Source organism: Oncorhynchus tshawytscha, linkage group LG16 (assembly GCF_018296145.1).
Source record: "Oncorhynchus tshawytscha isolate Ot180627B linkage group LG16, Otsh_v2.0, whole genome shotgun sequence".
Taxonomy (NCBI): Eukaryota; Metazoa; Chordata; class Actinopteri; order Salmoniformes; family Salmonidae; genus Oncorhynchus; species Oncorhynchus tshawytscha.
The window spans coordinates 88,940,119-88,960,001 of record NC_056444.1 but is presented as its reverse complement, the minus strand read 5'-3'; the positions used below and the strand labels follow the sequence as shown (position 1 = coordinate 88,960,001).

Genomic DNA, 19,883 nt, shown 5'->3' with positions numbered 1-19,883 from the left:
AGACAGTCTCTAACCCTGTGTCTCCCCTTCCAGTTTCAGACAGCCTCTAACCCTGTGTCTCCCTCTCCAGTTTCAGACAGTCTCTATCCCTGTCTCCCCTCTTCAGTTTCAGACACCCTCTAACCCTGTGTCTCCCCTGTCCAGTTTCAGACAGCCTCTAACCCTGTGTCTCCCCTTCCAGTTTCAGACAGCCTCTAACCCTGTGTCTCCCTCTCCAGTTTCAGACAGCCTCTAACCCTGTGTCTCCCTCTCCAGTTTCAGACAGCCTCTAACCCTGTGTCTCCCCTCTCCAGTTTCAGAAAGTCTATAACCCTGTGTCTCCCTGTCCAGTTTCAGACAGCCTCTATCCCTGTCTCCCCTCTCCAGTTTCAGACAGCCTCTAACCCTGTGTCTCCCCTCTCCAGTTTCAGACAGCCTCTATCCCTGTCTCCCCTCTCCAGTTTCAGACAGCCTCTAACCCTGTGTCTCCCCTCTCCAGTTTCAGACAGCCTCTAACCCTGTGTCTCCCTCTCCAGTTTCAGACAGCCTCTAACCCTGTGTCTCCCCTTCCAGTTTCAGACAGCCTCTAACCCTGTGTCTCCCTCTCCAGTTTCAGACAGCCTCTAACCCCGTGTCTCCCCTCTCCAGTTTCAGACAGCCTCTAACCCTGTGTCTCCCCTCTCCAGTTTCAGACAGCCTCTAACCCTGTGTCTCCCTCTCCAGTTTCAGACAGTCTCTAACCCTGTGTCTCCCTCTCCAGTTTCAGACAGCCTCTAACCCTGTGTCTCCCCTTCCAGTTTCAGACAGCCTCTAACCCTGTGTCTCCCCTCTCCAGTTTCAGACAGCCTCTAACCCTGTGTCTCCCTCTCCAGTTTCAGACAGCCTCTAACCCTGTGTCTCCCCTCTCCAGTTTCAGAAAGTCTCTAACCCTGTGTCTCCCCTCTCCAGTTTCAGACAGCCTCTATCCCTGTCTCCCCTCTCCAGTTTCAGACAGCCTCTAACCCTGTGTCTCCCTCTCCAGTTTCAGACAGTCTCTAACCCTGTGTCTCCCCTTCCAGTTTCAGACAGCCTCTAACCCTGTGTCTCCCCTCTCCAGTTTCAGACAGCCTCTAACCCTGTGTCTCCCTCTCCAGTTTCAGACAGCCTCTAACCCTGTGTCTCCCCTCTCCAGTTTCAGACAGTCTCTAACCCTGTGTCTCCCCTTCCAGTTTCAGACAGCCTCTAACCCTGTGTCTCCCCTCTCCAGTTTCAGACAGCCTCTAACCCTGTGTCTCCCTCTCCAGTTTCAGACAGCCTCTAACCCTGTGTCTCCCCTCTCCAGTTTCAGACAGTCTCTAACCCTGTGTCTCCCCTTCCAGTTTCAGACAGCCTCTAACCCTGTGTCTCCCCTCTCCAGTTTCAGACAGCCTCTAACCCTGTGTCTCCCCTCTCCAGTTTCAGACAGCCTCTATCGCTGTCTCCCTCTCCAGTTTCAGACAGCCTCTAACCCTGTGTCTCCCCTCTCCAGTTTCAGACAGCCTCTATCCCTGTCTCCCCTCTCCAGTTTCAGACAGCCTCTAACCCTGTGTCTCCCCTCTCCAGTTTCAGACAGCCTCTAACCCTGTGTCTCCCCTCTCCAGTTTCAGACAGCCTCTAACCCCGTGTCTCCCCTCTCCAGTTTCAGACAGCCTCTAACCCTGTGTCTCCCCTCTCCAGTTTCAGACAGCCTCTAACCCTGTGTCTCCCCTCTCCAGTTTCAGACAGTCTCTAACCCTGTGTCTCCCCTCTCCAGTTTCAGACAGCCTCTAACCCTGTGTCTCCCCTCTCCAGTTTCAGACAGCCTCTAACCCTGTGTCTCCCCTCTCCAGTTTCAGACAGCCTCTAACCCTGTGTCTCCCTTTCCAGTTTCAGACAGCCTCTATCCCTGTCTCCCCTCTCCAGTTTCAGACAGCCTCTAACCCTGTCTCCCCTCTCCAGTTTCAGACAGCCTCTAACCCTGTCTCCCCTCTCCAGTTTCAGACATCCTCTATCCCTGTCTCCCTCTCCAGTTTCAGACAGCCTCTAACCCTGTGTCTCCCCTCTCCAGTTTCAGACAGCCTCTAACCCTGTGTCTCCCCTCTCCAGTTTCAGACAGTCTCTAACCCTGTGTCTCCCCTCTCCAGTTTCAGACAGCCTCTATCCCTCTCTCCCCTCTCCAGTTTCAGACAGCCTCAACCCTGTGTCTCCCTCTCCAGTTTCAGACAGCCTCTAACCCCGTGTCTCCCTCTCCAGTTTCAGACAGCCTCTAACCCTGTGTCTCCCCTCTCCAGTTTCAGACAGCCTCTAACCCTGTGTCTCCCCTCTCCAGTTTCAGACAGTCTCTAACCCTGTGTCTCCCCTCTCCAGTTTCAGACAGCCTCTAACCCTGTGTCTCCCCTCCAGTTTCAGACAGCCTCTAACCCTGTGTCTCCCCTCTCCAGTTTCAGACAGCCTCTAACCCTGTGTCTCCCCTTTCCAGTTTCAGACAGTCTCTATCCCTGTCTCCCCTCTCCAGTTTCAGACAGCCTCTATCCCTGTCTCCCCTCTCCAGTTTCAGACAGCCTCTAACCCTGTCTCCCCTCTCCAGTTTCAGACATCCTCTAACCCTGTGTCTCCCCTCTCCAGTTTCAGGCAGCCTCTAACCCTGTGTCTCCCCTCTCCAGTTTCAGGCAGCCTCTAACCCTGTGTCTCCCCTCTCCAGTTTCAAACAGCCTCTAACCCTGTGTCTCCCCTCTCCAGTTTCAGACATCCTCTAACCCTGTGTCTCCCCTCTCCAGTTTCAGACAGCCTCTAACCCTGTGTCTCCCCTCTCCAGTTTCAGACAGCCTCTAACCCTGTGTCTCCCTCTCCAGTTTCAGACAGTCTCTATCCCTGTGTTTCCCCTCTCCAGTTTCAGACAGTCTCTAACCCTGTGTCTCCCTCTCCAGTTTCAGACAGCCTCTATCCCTGTCTCCCCTCTCCAGTTTCAGACAGCCTCAACCCTCTGTCTCCCCTCTCCAGTTTCAGACAGTCTCTAACCCTGTGTTTCCCCTCTCCAGTTTCAGACAGTCTCTAACCCTGTGTTTCCCCTCTCCAGTTTCAGACAGACTCTAACCCTGTCTCCCCTCTCCAGTTTCAGACAGCCGAAACAGTCCTCCTCAGGTAGAGGTGATCTATGACCCCACGGTGACCCACTTACCGTTGGAAGGTCTGGACCCTCATAGCCGCTACGTCTTCTACCTGAGGGGACGCACATCTGCCGGACAGGGACCACCAATCACACGAGAGTGTGCCACCCTGCTGGACGGAGGTAGAATTATACAAGCAACAGTTGTGGTTGTCTCACCTAGCTATTTTAATATTAACTACTGTGATATGTGGTTGTCTCACCTAGCTATTTTAATATTAACTACTGTAACATGTGGTCTCACCTAGCTATTTTAATATTAACTACTGTAATATGTGGTTGTCTCACCTAGCTATTTTAATATTAACTACTGTAATATGTGGTTGTCTCACCTAGCTATTTTAATATTAACTACTGTAATATGTGGTTGTCTCACCTAGCTATTTTAATATTAACTACTGTAATATGTGGTTGTCTCACCTAGCTATTTTAATATTAACTACTGTAATACGTGGTAAGTCGCTCTGAATAAGAGCATCTGCTAAATTACTATCAGGTAAAGGTACATGAAGGGAGGACAGAGATGTAACACAGGGAACAGTATAGACTAACATAGGGAACAGTATAGACTAACACAGGGAACAGTATAGACTAACACAGGGAACAGTATAGACTAAAACAGGGAACAGTATAGACTAACACAGAGAACAGTATAGACTAACACAGATAACTGTATACACTAACACAGGGATCAGTATAGACTAACACAGAGATGTAACACAGGGAACATTAAAGACTGTTGTCTACACATTGATATTGAAACCATTCCCGTGTTAGTCTAACATCAGCATTGTGATAGGAACCAATACATTGACCCCCCCCCCACTAACATCAGTATTGTGATAGAAACTAATATATTGATCTCCCCCCTCAGTACCTCCCAGTAACATCAGTACAGTGGTAGGAGAAAGGTCAGTCAACCTGAGCTGGGTCCCTGGAGACAGATATAGGAACCACAGCTTCCACATCAAATACCTCAGCAAGACTGGTGAGACTACCTTCTATCTATGGTATATCTACACCAGACTGGTGAGGCTACCTTCTATCTTTGGTATATCTACACATTCTGGTGAGGGAGGGAGGAAGGGTGTGAGGGGAGGAGTGTATGGCAGGGAGGTAGGGGGGTAGGGCAGGGAGGTAGGGTAGGGAGGTAGGGAGGGATGGTGGGGAGGAGAGTATATGTGGAGGGAGGGAGTAATGGAAGGAGGCAGGGAGGGAAGGAGAGTATACGGTATATAGATGGAGGGGAGGAGAGTATATACAGGTGGAGGGGAGGAGAGTATATACAGATGGAAGGGAACAGTATATACAGATGGAGGGGAGGAGAGTATATACAGATGGAGGGGAGGAGAGTATATACAGATGGAGGGGAGGAGAGTATATACAGATGGAGGGAGGAGAGTATATACAGATGGAGGGGAAGAGTATATACAGGTGGAGGGGAGGAGAGTATATACAGATGGAGGGGAGGAGAGTATATACAGATGGAGGGGAGGAGAGTATATACAGATGGAGGGAGGAGAGTATATACAGATGGAGGGGAAGAGTATATACAGATGGAGGGGAGGAGAGTATATACAGGTGGAGGGGAGGAGAGTATATACAGATGGAGGGAGGAGAGTATATACAGATGGAGGGGAGGAGAGTATAGACAGGTGGAGGGGGGAGGAGAGTATATACAGATGGAGGGGAGGAGAGTATATACAGATGGAGGGAGGAGAGTATATACAGATGGAGGGGAGGAGAGTATATACAGATGGAGGGGAGGAGAGTATATACAGATGGAGGGGAGGAGAGTATATACAGGTGGAGGGGAGGAGAGTATATACAGATGGAGGGGAGGAGAGTATATACAGATGGAGGGGAGGAGAGTATATACAGATGGAGGGGGAGAGTATATACAGATGGAGGGGAGGAGAGTATATACAGATGGAGGGGAGGAGAGTATATACAGGTGGAGGGGAGGAGAGTATATATAGATGGAGGGGATTAGAGTATATATAGATGGAGGGGATTAGAGTATATACAGATGGAGGGGAGGAGAGTATATACAGATGGAGGGGAACCAATAGAGTATATACACATGGAGGGGATTAGAGTATATACAGATGGAGGGGATTAGAGTATATACAGATGGAGGGGAGGAGAGTATATACAGATGGAGGGGATTAGAGTATTTACAGATGGAGGGAGGAGAGTATATACAGATGGAAGGGAGGAGATATATACAGATGGAGGGGAGGAGAGTATATACAGATGGAGGGGAGGAGAGTATATACAGACTGTAGAGGGGAGGAGAGTATATACAGATGGAGGGGAGGAGAGTATATACAGATGGAGGGGATTAGAGTATATACAGATGGAGGGGATTAGAGTATATACAGATGGAGGGGATTAGAGTATATACAGATGGAGGGGAGGAGAGTATATACAGATGGAGGGAGGAGAGTATATATAGGTGGAGGGATTAGAGTATATACAGATGGAGGGATTAGAGTATATATAGATGGAGGGGATTAGAGTATATAGATGGAGGGGATTAGAGTATATACAGATGGAGGGGATTAGAGTATATACAGATGGAGGGGATTAGAGTATATATAGATGGAGGGGATTAGAGTATATACAGATGGAGGGGATTAGAGTATATATAGATGGAGGGGAGGAGAGTATATACAGATGGAGGGATTAGAGTATATACAGATGGACGGGATTAGAGTATATATAGATGGAGGGGAGGAGAGTATATACAGATGGAGGGGAGGAGAGTATATATAGATGGAGGGGATTAGAGTATATACAGATGGAGGGGAGGAGAGTATATACAGATGGAGGGGATTAGAGTATATACAGATGGAGGGGATTAGAGGATATACAGATGGAGGGGATTAGAGTATATACAGATGGAGGGGATTAGAGTATATACAGATGGAGGGGAGGAGAGTATATACAGATGGAGGGGATTAGAGTATTTACAGATGGAGGGGATTAGAGTATATACAGATGGAGGGGATTAGAGTATATACAGATGGAGGGGATTATAGTATATATAGATGGAGGGGATTAGAGTATATACAGATGGAGGGATTAGAGTATATACAGATGGAGGGGATTAGAGTATATACAGATGGAGGGGATTAGAGTATATACAGATGGAGGGGATTAGAGTATATACAGATGGAGGGGATTAGAGTATATATAGATGGAGGGGATTAGAGTATATACAGATGGAGGGGATTAGAGTATATACAGATGGAGGGGATTAGAGTATATATAGATGGAGGGGATTAGAGTATATACAGATGGAGGGGATTAGAGTATATACAGATGGAGGGGATTAGAGTATATATAGATGGAGGGGATTAGAGTATATACAGATGGAGGGGATTAGAGTATATATAGATGGAGGGGAGGAGAGTATATACAGATGGAGGGATTAGAGTATATACAGATGGAGGGGATTAGAGTATATACAGATGGAGGGGATTAGAGTATATATAGATGGAGGGGAGGAGAGTATATACAGATGGAGGGATTAGAGTATATACAGATGGAGGGGATTAGAGTATATACAGATGGAGGGGATTAGAGTATATATAGATGGAGGGGATTAGAGTATATACAGATGGAGGGGATTAGAGTATATACAGATGGAGGGGATTTGAGTATATATAGATGGAGGGGATTAGAGTATATATAGATGGAGGGGATTAGAGTATATACAGATGGAGGGGATTAGAGTATATACAGATGGAGGGGAGGAGAGTATATATAGATGGAGGGGATTAGAGTATATACAGATGGAGGGGATTAGAGTATATATAGATGGAGGGGATTAGAGTATATACAGATGGAGGGGATTAGAGTATATACAGATGGAGGGGATTAGAGTATATATAGATGGAGGGGATTAGAGTATATATAGATGGAGGGGATTAGAGTATATATAGATGGAGGGGATTAGAGTATATATAGATGGAGGGGATTAGAGTATATACAGATGGAGGGGATTAGAGTATATACAGATGGAGGGGATTAGAGTATATATAGATGGAGGGGATTAGAGTATATATAGATGGAGGGGATTAGAGTATATATAGATGGAGGGGATTAGAGTATATACAGATGGAGGGGATTAGAGTATATACAGATGGAGGGGATTAGAGTATATACAGATGGAGGGGATTAGAGTATATACAGATGGAGGGGATTAGAGTATATACAGATGGAGGGGATTAGAGTATATACAGATGGAGGGGATTAGAGTATATATAGATGGAGGGGATTAGAGTATATACAGATGGAGGGGGATTAGAGTATATACAGATGGAGGGGATTAGAGTATATATAGATGGAGGGGATTAGAGTATATACAGATGGAGGGGATTAGAGTATATATAGATGGAGGGGATTAGAGTATATATAGATGGAGGGGATTAGAGTATATATAGATGGAGGGGATTAGAGTATATACAGATGGAGGGGATTAGAGTATATACAGATGGAGGGGGTTAGAGTATATATAGATGGAGGGGATTAGAGTATATACAGATGGAGGGGATTAGAGTATATATAGATGGAGGGATTAGAGTATATATAGATGGAGGGGATTAGAGTATATACAGATGGAGGGGATTAGAGTATATATAGATGGAGGGGATTAGAGTATATATAGATGGAGGGGATTTGCGGAGGCAGGGAGGATATTTTTTTTTTTGTCTTTTGATTTCGGTTTCTGCTCTTTTTTCATCCAATATTTGTCTCTCACTTTTGTTTGTGTGTGTTTTTGTGTGTGTTTGTGTGTAGTTGGGGGTAAGTGGGAGGAGTCAGAACAGGTTAACACGTTGCAGGCATTCTATTCGCTTACGGGTCTTCAGCCTGGAACACAGTACCGCCTCCTCATCACCCATGGCAACTACACACACTGGGAGGACGAGATACAGACAACCGGTCCAGGTAGACATACACATTCGCTCGCTCGCTCACACACACACAATCACACACTCACATACACACAATCACACACACACAATCACATACACACAATCACACACACACAATCACACACACTCGCTCACACAATCACACACACACACTCGCTCACACAAACAAATACTGACGTACACACACATGTATGTATATTTAATCATATACTGTATGCCATTTAGATGATATAAGTGAAATTGAATGAGACATCGCTAGTCAATACATTGATGGCTGAATATCCTAAGTACTCACGTATTGACCGTGACCACGTCTGGGTGTCACCCAATTATTTTTGAAGAAAATGTACTGGCGATTCTTCACCACCAGGGTGTCACTGATGGCAGAAAACTGAAATCCACGGAAGTACAAAGGGCGGGACTTCCATTGCGCATGGAGGAGGAATTTCAACGTGACACAGGAAAAAGGAAATGCTGTTTTCCCTTTGTTAGCTGTAGCATCTAGTGCTAAGCTAATCCTATTTGTACAGAAATCTCACTTTCAAGCACAAAATAGGGTCCCCTTCACCATGGAAAGGGGGTTTACTAGTAACATCTCACATTAACCCATTTGGCATACTATTTGCTAGCATTATATTACCGGAGCGCACGGTCCATAAAAACAGATATGCCTGTGGCCTACCCACACTGGCTTAGTGGTAGGCGGACAGATAACTTTGGCTCGGTCACAAAACTATCCTCTAATTTCTAACCTTACTGGAAGGTAAGGAATTTACAAGTCATTCCTCTGACGCTATCGACACACGACCGGAGGTGCTTCCAAATAGCTTGTTCAAATGGAAACACAATATCTTTCTCTATTCGCACCACTTCTGTTTGCACAATTGATATATATACGTATATAGAATTCAACAGCAAAGTCCAATTCTATCTTAGATTTCTCACACGGGGCGCCATAATATGTCGTGCTTTGGCATCATTAAAAGTGAAGACTGTTATTTTTATCAAATCAATTCAAATCAATTCTCTGTCATTATTATTACGTGGTTAAACTAATCATGTAAATGTAATTAACTAGGAAGTCGGGGCACCAAGGAAAATCTTCAGATTACAAAGTTATAATTTTCCTAATATAACTTTCAGATATTTTAATATCTGATCAATTAGTCTTCTTATTAATGAATTATTATTTACCTCACATCAGTCTCATTCCAAATGTAAATTGTTCGTTATCTGCATGAACCCAGGCTTTACTGTAAATCATCCATACACCAATAATCATTTATTTGCTAACTAACTAAATAAACACAGAAATGCATAAACAAACAAACAGTAGATCTGTTACTAACTAATGATAGGGAAGGTTCCCTATTGGCTAAGCCAATATGACGGCTTTGTGGACAAAGGGAAGTGGGTGTGGACTGAGAATAGGCGGGAAAGACCAGAGGGATCACTACACACAGTACTACTATAAATATATTAATTGAAATGCTAATCCTTTGCACATGAACGCTCACTCATTTGGGAATAATTGCATTAAAGCATTTCGATTAAAGCATTTCGTGGTTAGAATGGGTACTTCAGAGTACCATTCAGAAATGATCTCATAGAATAGATGTTTCGGTGGTTGTCGGTAATCGCATCCCAGGTTTACATCATTTCTAGCTGCAGACTAGAAACTAGTATCTAAGATTTGCTCTTATTCTTTTGGGATTGATAGTCTCAGAGTTAAAAAAATTCCAGCCGTGTAGCCAATGCTCCATGTGGTATGGGTAGGAATTCAATAACTATTCTCTCACGCCATGGGTTTGCTTAGTCTAAACTCAAACCTGTGCCACCTCAGCTAACACCGAGGTACTCGTGGTCTAAAGAGGATTTCCTCAAGGGGGTTTTATTCTTAACAATAGAAAAGGCGGTTCTATGACGCCTGATCATGTCTGTACTCATGGGGAAGTGCCAATGACTTAGTTAAACTTTAAGGGAATACAATTCTCTCACATTAAAGGTTTAACATCACATTACATCATTTCACAAATAGCTTCATCTTTACTCATTTATTTTATACAAGAATTAGATGCAAACCCCATAATTGAGAAATGTACACAGACCTCTCTGAGGTCACCAAATGAAACCAAATGAAACACACTCATCATACCCATCCCTTAAGTATCCACGGACCATTCCCACCTTCTCACAAGTGGACATGTTGTTTCATATTCCCATTTTGGGGATTTAGGAGTTTGCCATGTGAAATCCTTTGTTCTCTCTGTGCCTCTCTTTCTGCATGGTCAAGGGGAGAGAGTCTCCGCCAGGGTTTTACAACCTGAGATAGCAGAACCTGTGTGTAGGAAAGAGTGGGAAGTCACGATCTGTACCCAGAAAGGGCCACGTCATGACAATACCCAGTGTGCGACAGAGCTGCAGGAGTGTGATCCGTTTTTGTTGGTTATGTTGTCATAGTTGTGCCTATGGGGGAGGGAATGCTGTCACCTGCAGGCAGGTGTTTGTCCCCCTGTGGGCTGAGGGCGTCAGATTCTTGTCCAGTTCAGGCAATTAGGTCGCCACAGACATGTCCCTGGGCCTGGAAATGATTTGATTACCCTTCCAGGATGGAGAAGCTGTCTTCATTAAAGTTGGGGTGGGGGTGTGGATATGGCTGGTGGTTCTGTAGTCTGGATGTAGGTCTTCTCTGCGTGGGTTCTCTATGTGTAGGTCCGGGAGGGGGGGGTCCCAAAGGTCTGGGAGATGGTCTGGGTGGGGTGTCTGTTGATCTGTTGCTCCTGTGTGAGGTTTTGGGCAGTGGTTGAGGGCGATGGTGGGCAATGCTGCCTCGTGTAGGTGGACCTGGTCGTGAAGGCTGTTAAATTCCATGTTGGAGCGGTGGGCCAGGTAAACATTTGGTTTTGAGACACTGTCACAAGAACTACTGGCATTTACCCACTGTATGGTAGCAGGGTGGAAGTCTTTTCGTGGTAGCAGGGTAGAGTTAATTAATAAAGAGGTCTGGTCTCTGTCGCTCTCTCTTTCTCTCTCTCTCTTGCACTCACTTGTCTCCGTGTCTGTCTCTCTCACTCTCTCTGTGTCTGTCTCCCCAGAGCTACGTGGTGTGGAAGGTGATTTTGCTACTCAAGGCTGGTTCATAGGGCTGATCAGTGCTGTGTGGTTGTTTAATAAAGAGGTCTTTTCTCTCTGTCTCCCCAGAGCTACGTGGTGTGGAAGGTGATTTTGCTACTCAAGGCTGGTTCATAGGGCTGATCAGTGCTGTAGTGTTGCTGTTGTTGCTGCTTCTGGTTCTCTGTTTCATCAAGAGGAGTAAAGGGGGCAAGTACGCAGGTAACTTTCCCCTCTGGGATGTGTCTGTCTGTCCCTCCGTCTACTGTACGTTTTCACACTAACTTGACTTGCAGGCTGCGTTTGTTCGAGCTGAGCACTCACCTGTATCTCTCCTCCAGTGAAAGACAAGGAAGAGAGTCAGATGGACTCCGAGGCTCGGCCAATCAAAGACGAGACGTTTGGAGAGTACAGGTTTGTCATATCTAACCCCACACACACACACATCTTTACACAGCACACACACACACACACACATCTTTACACAACACAGCTAAGAATTCTAGGGAGAGATAACTTTTTTGTGAAGTTCCCTGTAATGTTCTCCAGATGTTTGAGGGTCCAGTTTTCTGTTAGTTAGGGGAACATTCTATGTATGTTAGCAAAAACCTCCTGAGAACCTGTTTAGCATGTTTTGTCATTACTTAGGAAAATTCCCTTAGACAGAACCCAGAATGTGGTTGCCATGTTCTCAGAATATCCTATTTGAAAGTTCTAGACAGGTTTCATGGGAACTTTGCAGGAACTTTTCTGTATCAGTTGTCAGGACATCAACTGATGGTCCCAAAGAAATGTTTTCATTACACATTATCCCTTGTTACTGTTGCTGAGCCAATCAAGGCCCTGCTTCTGTTGCTGAGCCAATCTAGGCCCTGCTTCTGTTGCTGAGCCAATCTAGGCCCTGCTTCTGTTGCTGAGCCAATCTAGGCCCTGCTTCTGTTGCTGAGCCAATCAAGGCCCTCCTTGGTGAACCACTGATCCACTCATTGTTCTTTGTCAGTTGTCAAGGAGACTCACATACTGTGCTTTTAACATACGGTGTTTGACAAACATGATTATATAGTCATTTTTACAGTAATAATTATTCTCACCTGGGATTTGAACTCACAACCTCTTGATTCATGGTACCCTGATCTTCCTGCTACGCCTCCATGTTGGGTAGCAGTTAATCTGAATATTCTCATCATTGATTTTATGGGCTTGCTGTATAGTGGTCTAATGTTGGTGGGGTATACCACTGATCAAGGCCTTGATGGGCTCAGCAACAGTAGCAAGGGGTGATGTAAAAGATGTGTACCTACACACTGAAGAAGGCTACTCACCAGCGACGCTGGTTTTACTTCACATCTTTACACAGCACACACACATCTTTACACAGCACACACACATCTTTACACAGCACACACACATCTTTACACAGCACACACACATCTTTACACAGCACACAAAACACACATCTTTACACAGCACACACACATCTTTACACAGCACACACACATCTTTACACAGCACACTTTACACACACACACATTTTACACAGCACACACACATCTTTACACAGCACACACACATCTTTACACAGCACACACACATCTTTACACAGCACACACATATCTTTACACAGCACACACACATCTTTACACAACAGCACACACAATCTTTACACAGCACACACACATCTTTACACAACACACACACATCTTTACACAACACACACACATCTTTACACAACACACACATCTTTACACAGCAAACACACATCTTTACACAGCACACACATCTTTACACAAAACACACATCTTTACACAGCACACACACATCTTTACACAGCACACACACATATTTACACAACACACACACATTTTACACAACACACACACATCTTTACACAACACACACACATCTTTACACAACACACACATCTTTACACAACACACACACATCTTTACACTGCACACAACATCTTTACACAACACACACACATCTTTACACAACACACACATCTTTACGCAACACATACGCATCTTTACACAGCACACACACATCTTTACACAACACACACACATCTTTACACAACACACACACATCTTTACACTGCACACACACATCTTTACGCAACACACACACATCTTTACGCAACACATACGCATCTTTACACAATACACACACAAAACAAGTATTTTTATTCCTCAATTACCCTGACCTCTAAACTCTGACCCCTGACCTCTGACCTCTAACCCCTGACCTCTAACCCCTGACCTCTAACCCCTGACCTCTAACCTCCCTCTCTACCCCATGCTGCTCCGTTTCTGCAGATCTCTGGAAAGGTGAGAGCTTTTTCTTTCTCTCTCTTCGTTCTATTTTCTTTTAACATGGTGTTCATATGTAGCTATTTCTCTGTAACTGTTTCCTCTGTCTCCATAGTGATGGTGATGAGAAGCGGTCAGTCAGTCAGCCATCTCTGTGTGTGGAGAGTAAACTGGGGAGTGACGACTCCCTTGCCGAATACGGAGACAGTGTCGACATCCAGTTCAACGAGGACGGCTCTTTCATTGGTCAATACAGTGGCAGAGGGCCCGCCCCTACAGGAAATGAGAGCTCTGGCCCCGCCTCCCCTGTCAATCTAGACCCACCGCCTCCTCCGATAGGCCCCTCCTTCGCCGGAATACTGGACAGGACCAGTTAAATAGAACAGACACACACACCATCAGACCGCCTGCATGAAGACACATCATTCCTGACACTACTGCCATCAGACTGCCTGCATGAAGACACATCATTCCTGACACTACTGCCATCAGACTGCCTGCATGAAGACACATCATTCCTGACACCACTGCCTGCCTGCCTGCTAGACATACACAAGTCCAGTACATTCCATGGGGGTACAGAGAAGTCATTTACAGATCAGCTTGCCTTCTCTTCTCCACGTTTACAGACATGGCAATACACACAGGGTAGTACACACATCTGGTAACACACAGTAATACACACACACAGAATGCAGCAGCCACTACTCCAAAACCCTTTGACGCAGTGTACCATAGCGCACTTCGCTTTATCACAGGTAACAGGTTTAATCCTCACCACTGCGTCCTTTATCAGAAGGTCTGCTGAACCTCAATAAAATCTCATAGAACACTTCATTACTCCCTTTTTGTTGATAAAGCATCCAACACTTCTCTTAAAATGTCAAATGCAATGCACCAAACCCGCTCACAGGGCTGGGTCAACTCTTAAGGTCCCTCGTGTCTCTACCAACCAATCAGCTTTTAGTTTCAACGCCCCCCCCCCATCTTGAATCCCCGGTGCCAATAGGGCAGTTTAGAATCCTGATGAAACTCACTGATGTGTGTGAGTGTTCTTTAGAATGCTGATGGAACTCACTGATGTGTGTGAGTGTTCTTTAGAATGCTGATGGAACTCACTGATGTGTGAGTGTTCTTTAGAATCCTGATGAAACTCACTGATGTGTGTGAGTGTTCTTTAGAATGCTGATGGAACTCACTGATGTGTGTGAGTGTTCTTTAGAATGCTGATGGAACTCACTGATGTGTGTGAGTGTTCTTTAGAATGCTGATGGAACTCACTGATGTGTGTGAGTGTTCTTTAGAATGCTGATGGAACTCACTGATGTGTGTGAGTGTTCTTTAGAATGCTGATGGAACTCACTGATGTGTGTGAGTGTTCTTTAGAATGCTGATGGAACTCACTGATGTGTGAGTGTTCTTTAGAATGCTGATGGAACTCACTGATGTGTGTGAGTGTTCTTTAGAATGCTGATGGAACTCACTGATGTGTGTGAGTGTTCTTTAGAATGCTGTTGGAACTCACTGATGTGTGTGAGTGTTCTTTAGAATGCTGATGGAACTCACTGATATGTGTGAGTGTTCTTTAGAATGCTGTTGGAACTCACTGATGTGTGTGAGTGTTCTTTAGAATGCTGATGGAACTCACTGATGTGTGTGAGTGTTCTTTAGAATGCTGTTGGAACTCACTGATGTGAGTGTTCTTTAGAATGCTGATGGAGGAGGAACTCACTGATGTGTGTGAGCGTTCTTTAGAATGCTGATGGAACTCACTGATGTGTGTGAGTGTTCTTTAGAATGTTGATGGAACTCACTGATGTGTGTGAGTGTTCTTTAGAATGTTGATGGAACTCACTGATGTGTGTGAGTGTTCTTTAGAATGCTGATGGAACTCACTGATGTGTGAGCATTCTTTAGAATGCTGATGGAACTCACTGATGTGTGAGCGTTCTTTAGAATGCTGATGGAACTCACTGATGTGTGAGCGTTCTTTAGAATGCTGATGGAACTCACTGATGTGTGTGAGTGTTCTTTAGAATGTTGATGGAACTCACTGATGTGTGTGAGTGTTCTTTAGAATGCTGATGGAACTCACTGATGTGTGTGAGTGTTCTTTAGAATGCTGATGGAACTCACTGATGTGTGTGAGCGTTCTTTAGAATGCTGATGGAACTCACTGATGTGTGAGCGTTCTTTAGAATGCTGATGGTACTCACTGATGTGTGAGTGTTCTTTAGAATGCTGATGGAACTCACTGATGTGTGAGTGTTCTTTAGAATGCTGATGGAACTCACTGATGTGTGTGAGCGTTCTTTAGAATGCTGATGGAACTCACTGATGTGTGTGAGTGTTCTTTAGAATGCTGATGGAACTCACTGATGTGTGTGAGTGTTCTTTAGAATGCTGATGGAACTCACTGATGTGTGTGAGTGTTCTTTAGAATGCTGATGGAACTCACTGATGTGTGTGAGTGTTCTTTAGAATGCTGATGGAACTCACTGATATGTGTGAGTGTTCTTTAGAATGCTGTTGGAACTCACTGATATGTGTGAGTGTTCTTTAGAATGCTGATGGAACTCACTGATGTGTGTGAGTGTTCTTTAGAATGCTGTTGGAACTCACTGATGTGAGTGTTCTTTAGAATGCTGATGGAACTCACTGATGTGAGTGTTCTTTAGAATGCTGATGGAACTCACTGATGTGTGTGAGTGTTCTTTAGAATGCTGATGGAACTCACTGATGTGTGTGAGTGTTCTTTAGAATGCTGATGGAACTCACTGATGTGTGTGAGCGTTCTTTAGAATGCTGATGGAACTCACTGATGTGTGTGAGCGTTCTTTAGAATGCTGATGGAGAGGAACTCACTGATGTGTGAGAGCGTTCTTTAGAATGCTGATGGAACTCACTGATGTGTGTGAGCGTTCTTTAGAATGCTGATGGAACTCACTGATGTGTGTGAGCCTTTAGAATGGAACTCACTGATGGAACTCACTGATGTGTGTGAGCGTTCTTTAGAATGCTGATGGAACTCACTGATGTGTGTGAGCGTTCTTTAGAATGCTGATGGAACTCACTGATGTGTGAGTGTTCTTTAGAATGCTGATGGAACTCACTGATGTGTGTGAGCATTCTTTAGAATGCTGATGGAACTCACTGATGTGTGTGAGCGTTCTTTAGAATGCTGATGGAACTCACTGATGTGTGTGAGCGTTCTTTAGAATGCTGATGGAGGAGGAACTCACTGATGTGTGTGAGTGTTCTTTAGAATGCTGATGGAACTCACTGATGTGTGTGAGCGTTCTTTAGAATGCTGATGGAACTCACTGATGTGTGAGTGTTCTTTAGAATGCTGATGGAACTCACTGATGTGTGTGAGTGTTCTTTAGAATGCTGATGGAACTCACTCACTGAATGTGATGTGAGTGTTCTTTAGAATGCTGATGGAACTCACTGATGTGTGAGTGTTCTTTAGAATCCTCACTGATGTGTGTGAGCTTCTTTAAACTCACTGATGTGTGTGAGTGTTCTTTAAATGCTGATGGAACTCACTGATGTGTGTGAGCGTTCTTTAGAATGCTGATGGAACTCACTGATGTGTGTGAGTGTTCTTTAGAATGCTGATGGAACTCACTGATGTGTGAGTGTTCTTTAGAATGCTGATGGAACTCACTGATGTGTGTGAGTGTTCTTTAGAATGCTGATGGAACTCACTGATGTGTGTGAGTGTTCTTTAGAATGCTGATGGAACTCACTGATGTGTGTGAGTGTTCTTTAGAATGCTGATGGAACTCACTGATGTGTGTGAGGAACTCACTGTTCTTTAGAATGCTGATGGAACTCACTGATGTGTGTGAGTGTTCTTTAGAATGCTGATGGAACTCACTGATGTGTGTGAGTGTTCTTTAGAATGCTGATGGACCTCACTGATGTGTGTGAGTGTTCTTTAGAATGCTGATGGAACTCACTGATGTGTGAGTGTTCTTTAGAATGCTGATGGAACTCACTGATGTGTGAGTGTTCTTTAGAATGCTGATGGAACTCACTGATGTGTGTGAGTGTTCTTTAGAATGCTGATGGAACTCACTGATGTGTGTGAGTGTTCTTTAGAATGCTGATGGAACTCACTGATGTGTGTGAGTGTTCTTTAGAATGCTGATGGAACTCACTGATGTGTGTTCTTTAGAGTGTTCTTTGTGAGAATGCTGATGGAACTCACTGATGTGTGTGAGTGTTCTTTAGAATGCTGATGGAACTCACTGATGTGTGTGAGTGTTCTTTAGAATGCTGATGGAACTCACTGATGTGTGAGTGTTCTTTAGAATGCTGATGGAACTCACTGATGTGTGAGTGTTCTTTAGAATGCTGATGGAACTCACTGATGTGTGAGTGTTCTTTAGAATGCTGATGGAACTCACTGATGTGTGAGTGTTCTTTAGAATGCTGATGGAACTCACTGATGTGTGCTGAGGAACTTCACTGATTGTGAGTGTTCTTTAGAATGCTGATGGAACTCACTGATGTGTGAGCGTTCTTTAGAATGCTGATGGAACTCACTGATGTGTGTGAGCGTTCTTTAGAATCCTGATGAAACTCACTGATGTGTGTGAGCGTTCTTTAGAATGCTGATGGAACTCACTGATGTGTGTGAGTGTTCTTTAGAATGCTGATGGAGCTCACTGATGTGTGTGAGTGTTCTTTAGAATGCTGATGGAACTCACTGATGAGTGTGAGTGTTCTTTAGAATGCTGATGGAACTCACTGATGTGTGTGAGTGTTCTTTAGAATGCTGATGGAACTCACTGATGAGTGTGAGTGTTCTTTAGAATGCTGATGGAACTCACTGATGTGTGTGAGTGTTCTTTAGAATGCTGATGGAACTCACTGATGTGTGTGAGCGTTCTTTAGAATGCTGATGGAACTCACTGATGTGTGTGAGTGTTCTTTAGAATGCTGATGGAACTCACTGATGTGTGTGAGTGTTCTTTAGAATGCTGATGGAACTCACTGATGTGTGTGAGTGTTCTTTAGAATGCTGATGGAACTCACTGATGTGTGTGAGTGTTCTTTAGAATGCTGATGGAACTCACTGATGTGTGAGCGTTCTTTAGAATGCTGATGGAACTCACTGATGTGTGTGAGTGTTCTTTAGAATGCTGATGGAACTCACTGATGTGTGTGAGCGTTCTTTAGAATGCTGATGGAACTCACTGATGAGTGTGAGTGTTCTTTAGAATGCTGATGGAACTCACTGATGTGTGTGAGCGTTCTTTAGAATGCTGATGGAACTCACTGATGTGTGTGAGTGTTCTTTAGAATGCTGATGGAACTCACTGATGTGTGTGAGTGTTCTTTAGAATGCTGATGGAACTCACTGATGTGTGTGAGCGTTCTTTAGAATGCTGATGGAACTCACTGATGAGTGTGAGCGTTCTTTAGAATGCTGATGGAACTCACTGATGTGTGTGAGCGTTCTTTAGAATGCTGATGGAACTCACTGATGTGTGTGAGTGTTCTTTAGAATGCTGATGGAACTCACTGATGTGTGTGAGCGTTCTTTAGAATGCTGATGGAACTCACTGATGAGTGTGAGTGTTCTTTAGAATGCTGATGGAACTCACTGATGAGTGTGAGTGTTCTTTAGAATGCTGATGGAACTCACTGATGAGTGTGAGTGTTCTTTAGAATGCTGATGGAACTCACTGATGTGTGTGAGTGTTCTTTAGAATGCTGATGGAACTCACTGATGTGTGTGAGTGTTCTTTAGAATGCTGATGGAACTCACTGATGTGTGTGAGTGTTCTTTAGAATGCTGATGGAACTCACTGATGTGTGTGAGTGTTCTTTAGAATGCTGATGGAACTCACTGATGTGTGTGAGTGTTCTTTAGAATGCTGATGGAACTCACTGATGTGTGTGAGTGTTCTTTAGAATGCTGATGGAACTCACTGATGTGTGTGAGTGTTCTTTAGAATGCTGATGGAACTCACTGATGTGTGTGAACTCACTGTGTTCTTTAGAATGCTGATGGAACTCACTGATGTGTGTGAGCGTTCTTTAGAATGCTGATGGAACTCACTGATGAGTGTGAGTGTTCTTTAGAATGCTGATGGAACTCACTGATGTGTGTGAGTGTTCTTTAGAATGCTGATGGAACTCACTGATGTGTGTGAGTGTTCTTTAGAATGCTGATGGAACTCACTGATGAGTGTGAGTGTTCTTTAGAATGCTGATGGAACTCACTGATGTGTGTGAGCGTTCTTTAGAATGCTGATGGAACTCACTGATGAGTGTGAGTGTTCTTTAGAATGCTGATGGAACTCACTGATGTGTGTGAGTGTTCTTTAGAATGCTGATGGAACTCACTGATGAGTGTGAGTG

The 19,883-nt window shown here is 44.5% G+C and overlaps 1 protein-coding gene across 1 annotated transcript in view; it reads left to right on the top strand.

The window, feature by feature from the left end:
* Window positions 1-14,811, top strand: part of LOC112215276 (neural cell adhesion molecule L1.1) — a 65,968-nt gene extending 51,157 nt beyond the window's left edge. Inside the window, exons 22-28 of the mRNA XM_042299967.1 lie at window positions 3,089-3,265; window positions 4,017-4,130; window positions 7,949-8,098; window positions 11,287-11,418; window positions 11,538-11,610; window positions 13,512-13,523; window positions 13,621-14,811. Coding sequence (XP_042155901.1) covers window positions 3,089-3,265; window positions 4,017-4,130; window positions 7,949-8,098; window positions 11,287-11,418; window positions 11,538-11,610; window positions 13,512-13,523; window positions 13,621-13,882 — 920 coding nt within the window. The 3' untranslated portion in view covers window positions 13,883-14,811. The remainder of the gene's footprint in view (window positions 1-3,088; window positions 3,266-4,016; window positions 4,131-7,948; window positions 8,099-11,286; window positions 11,419-11,537; window positions 11,611-13,511; window positions 13,524-13,620) is intronic.
* Window positions 14,812-19,883: the final 5,072 nt, after the last annotated feature.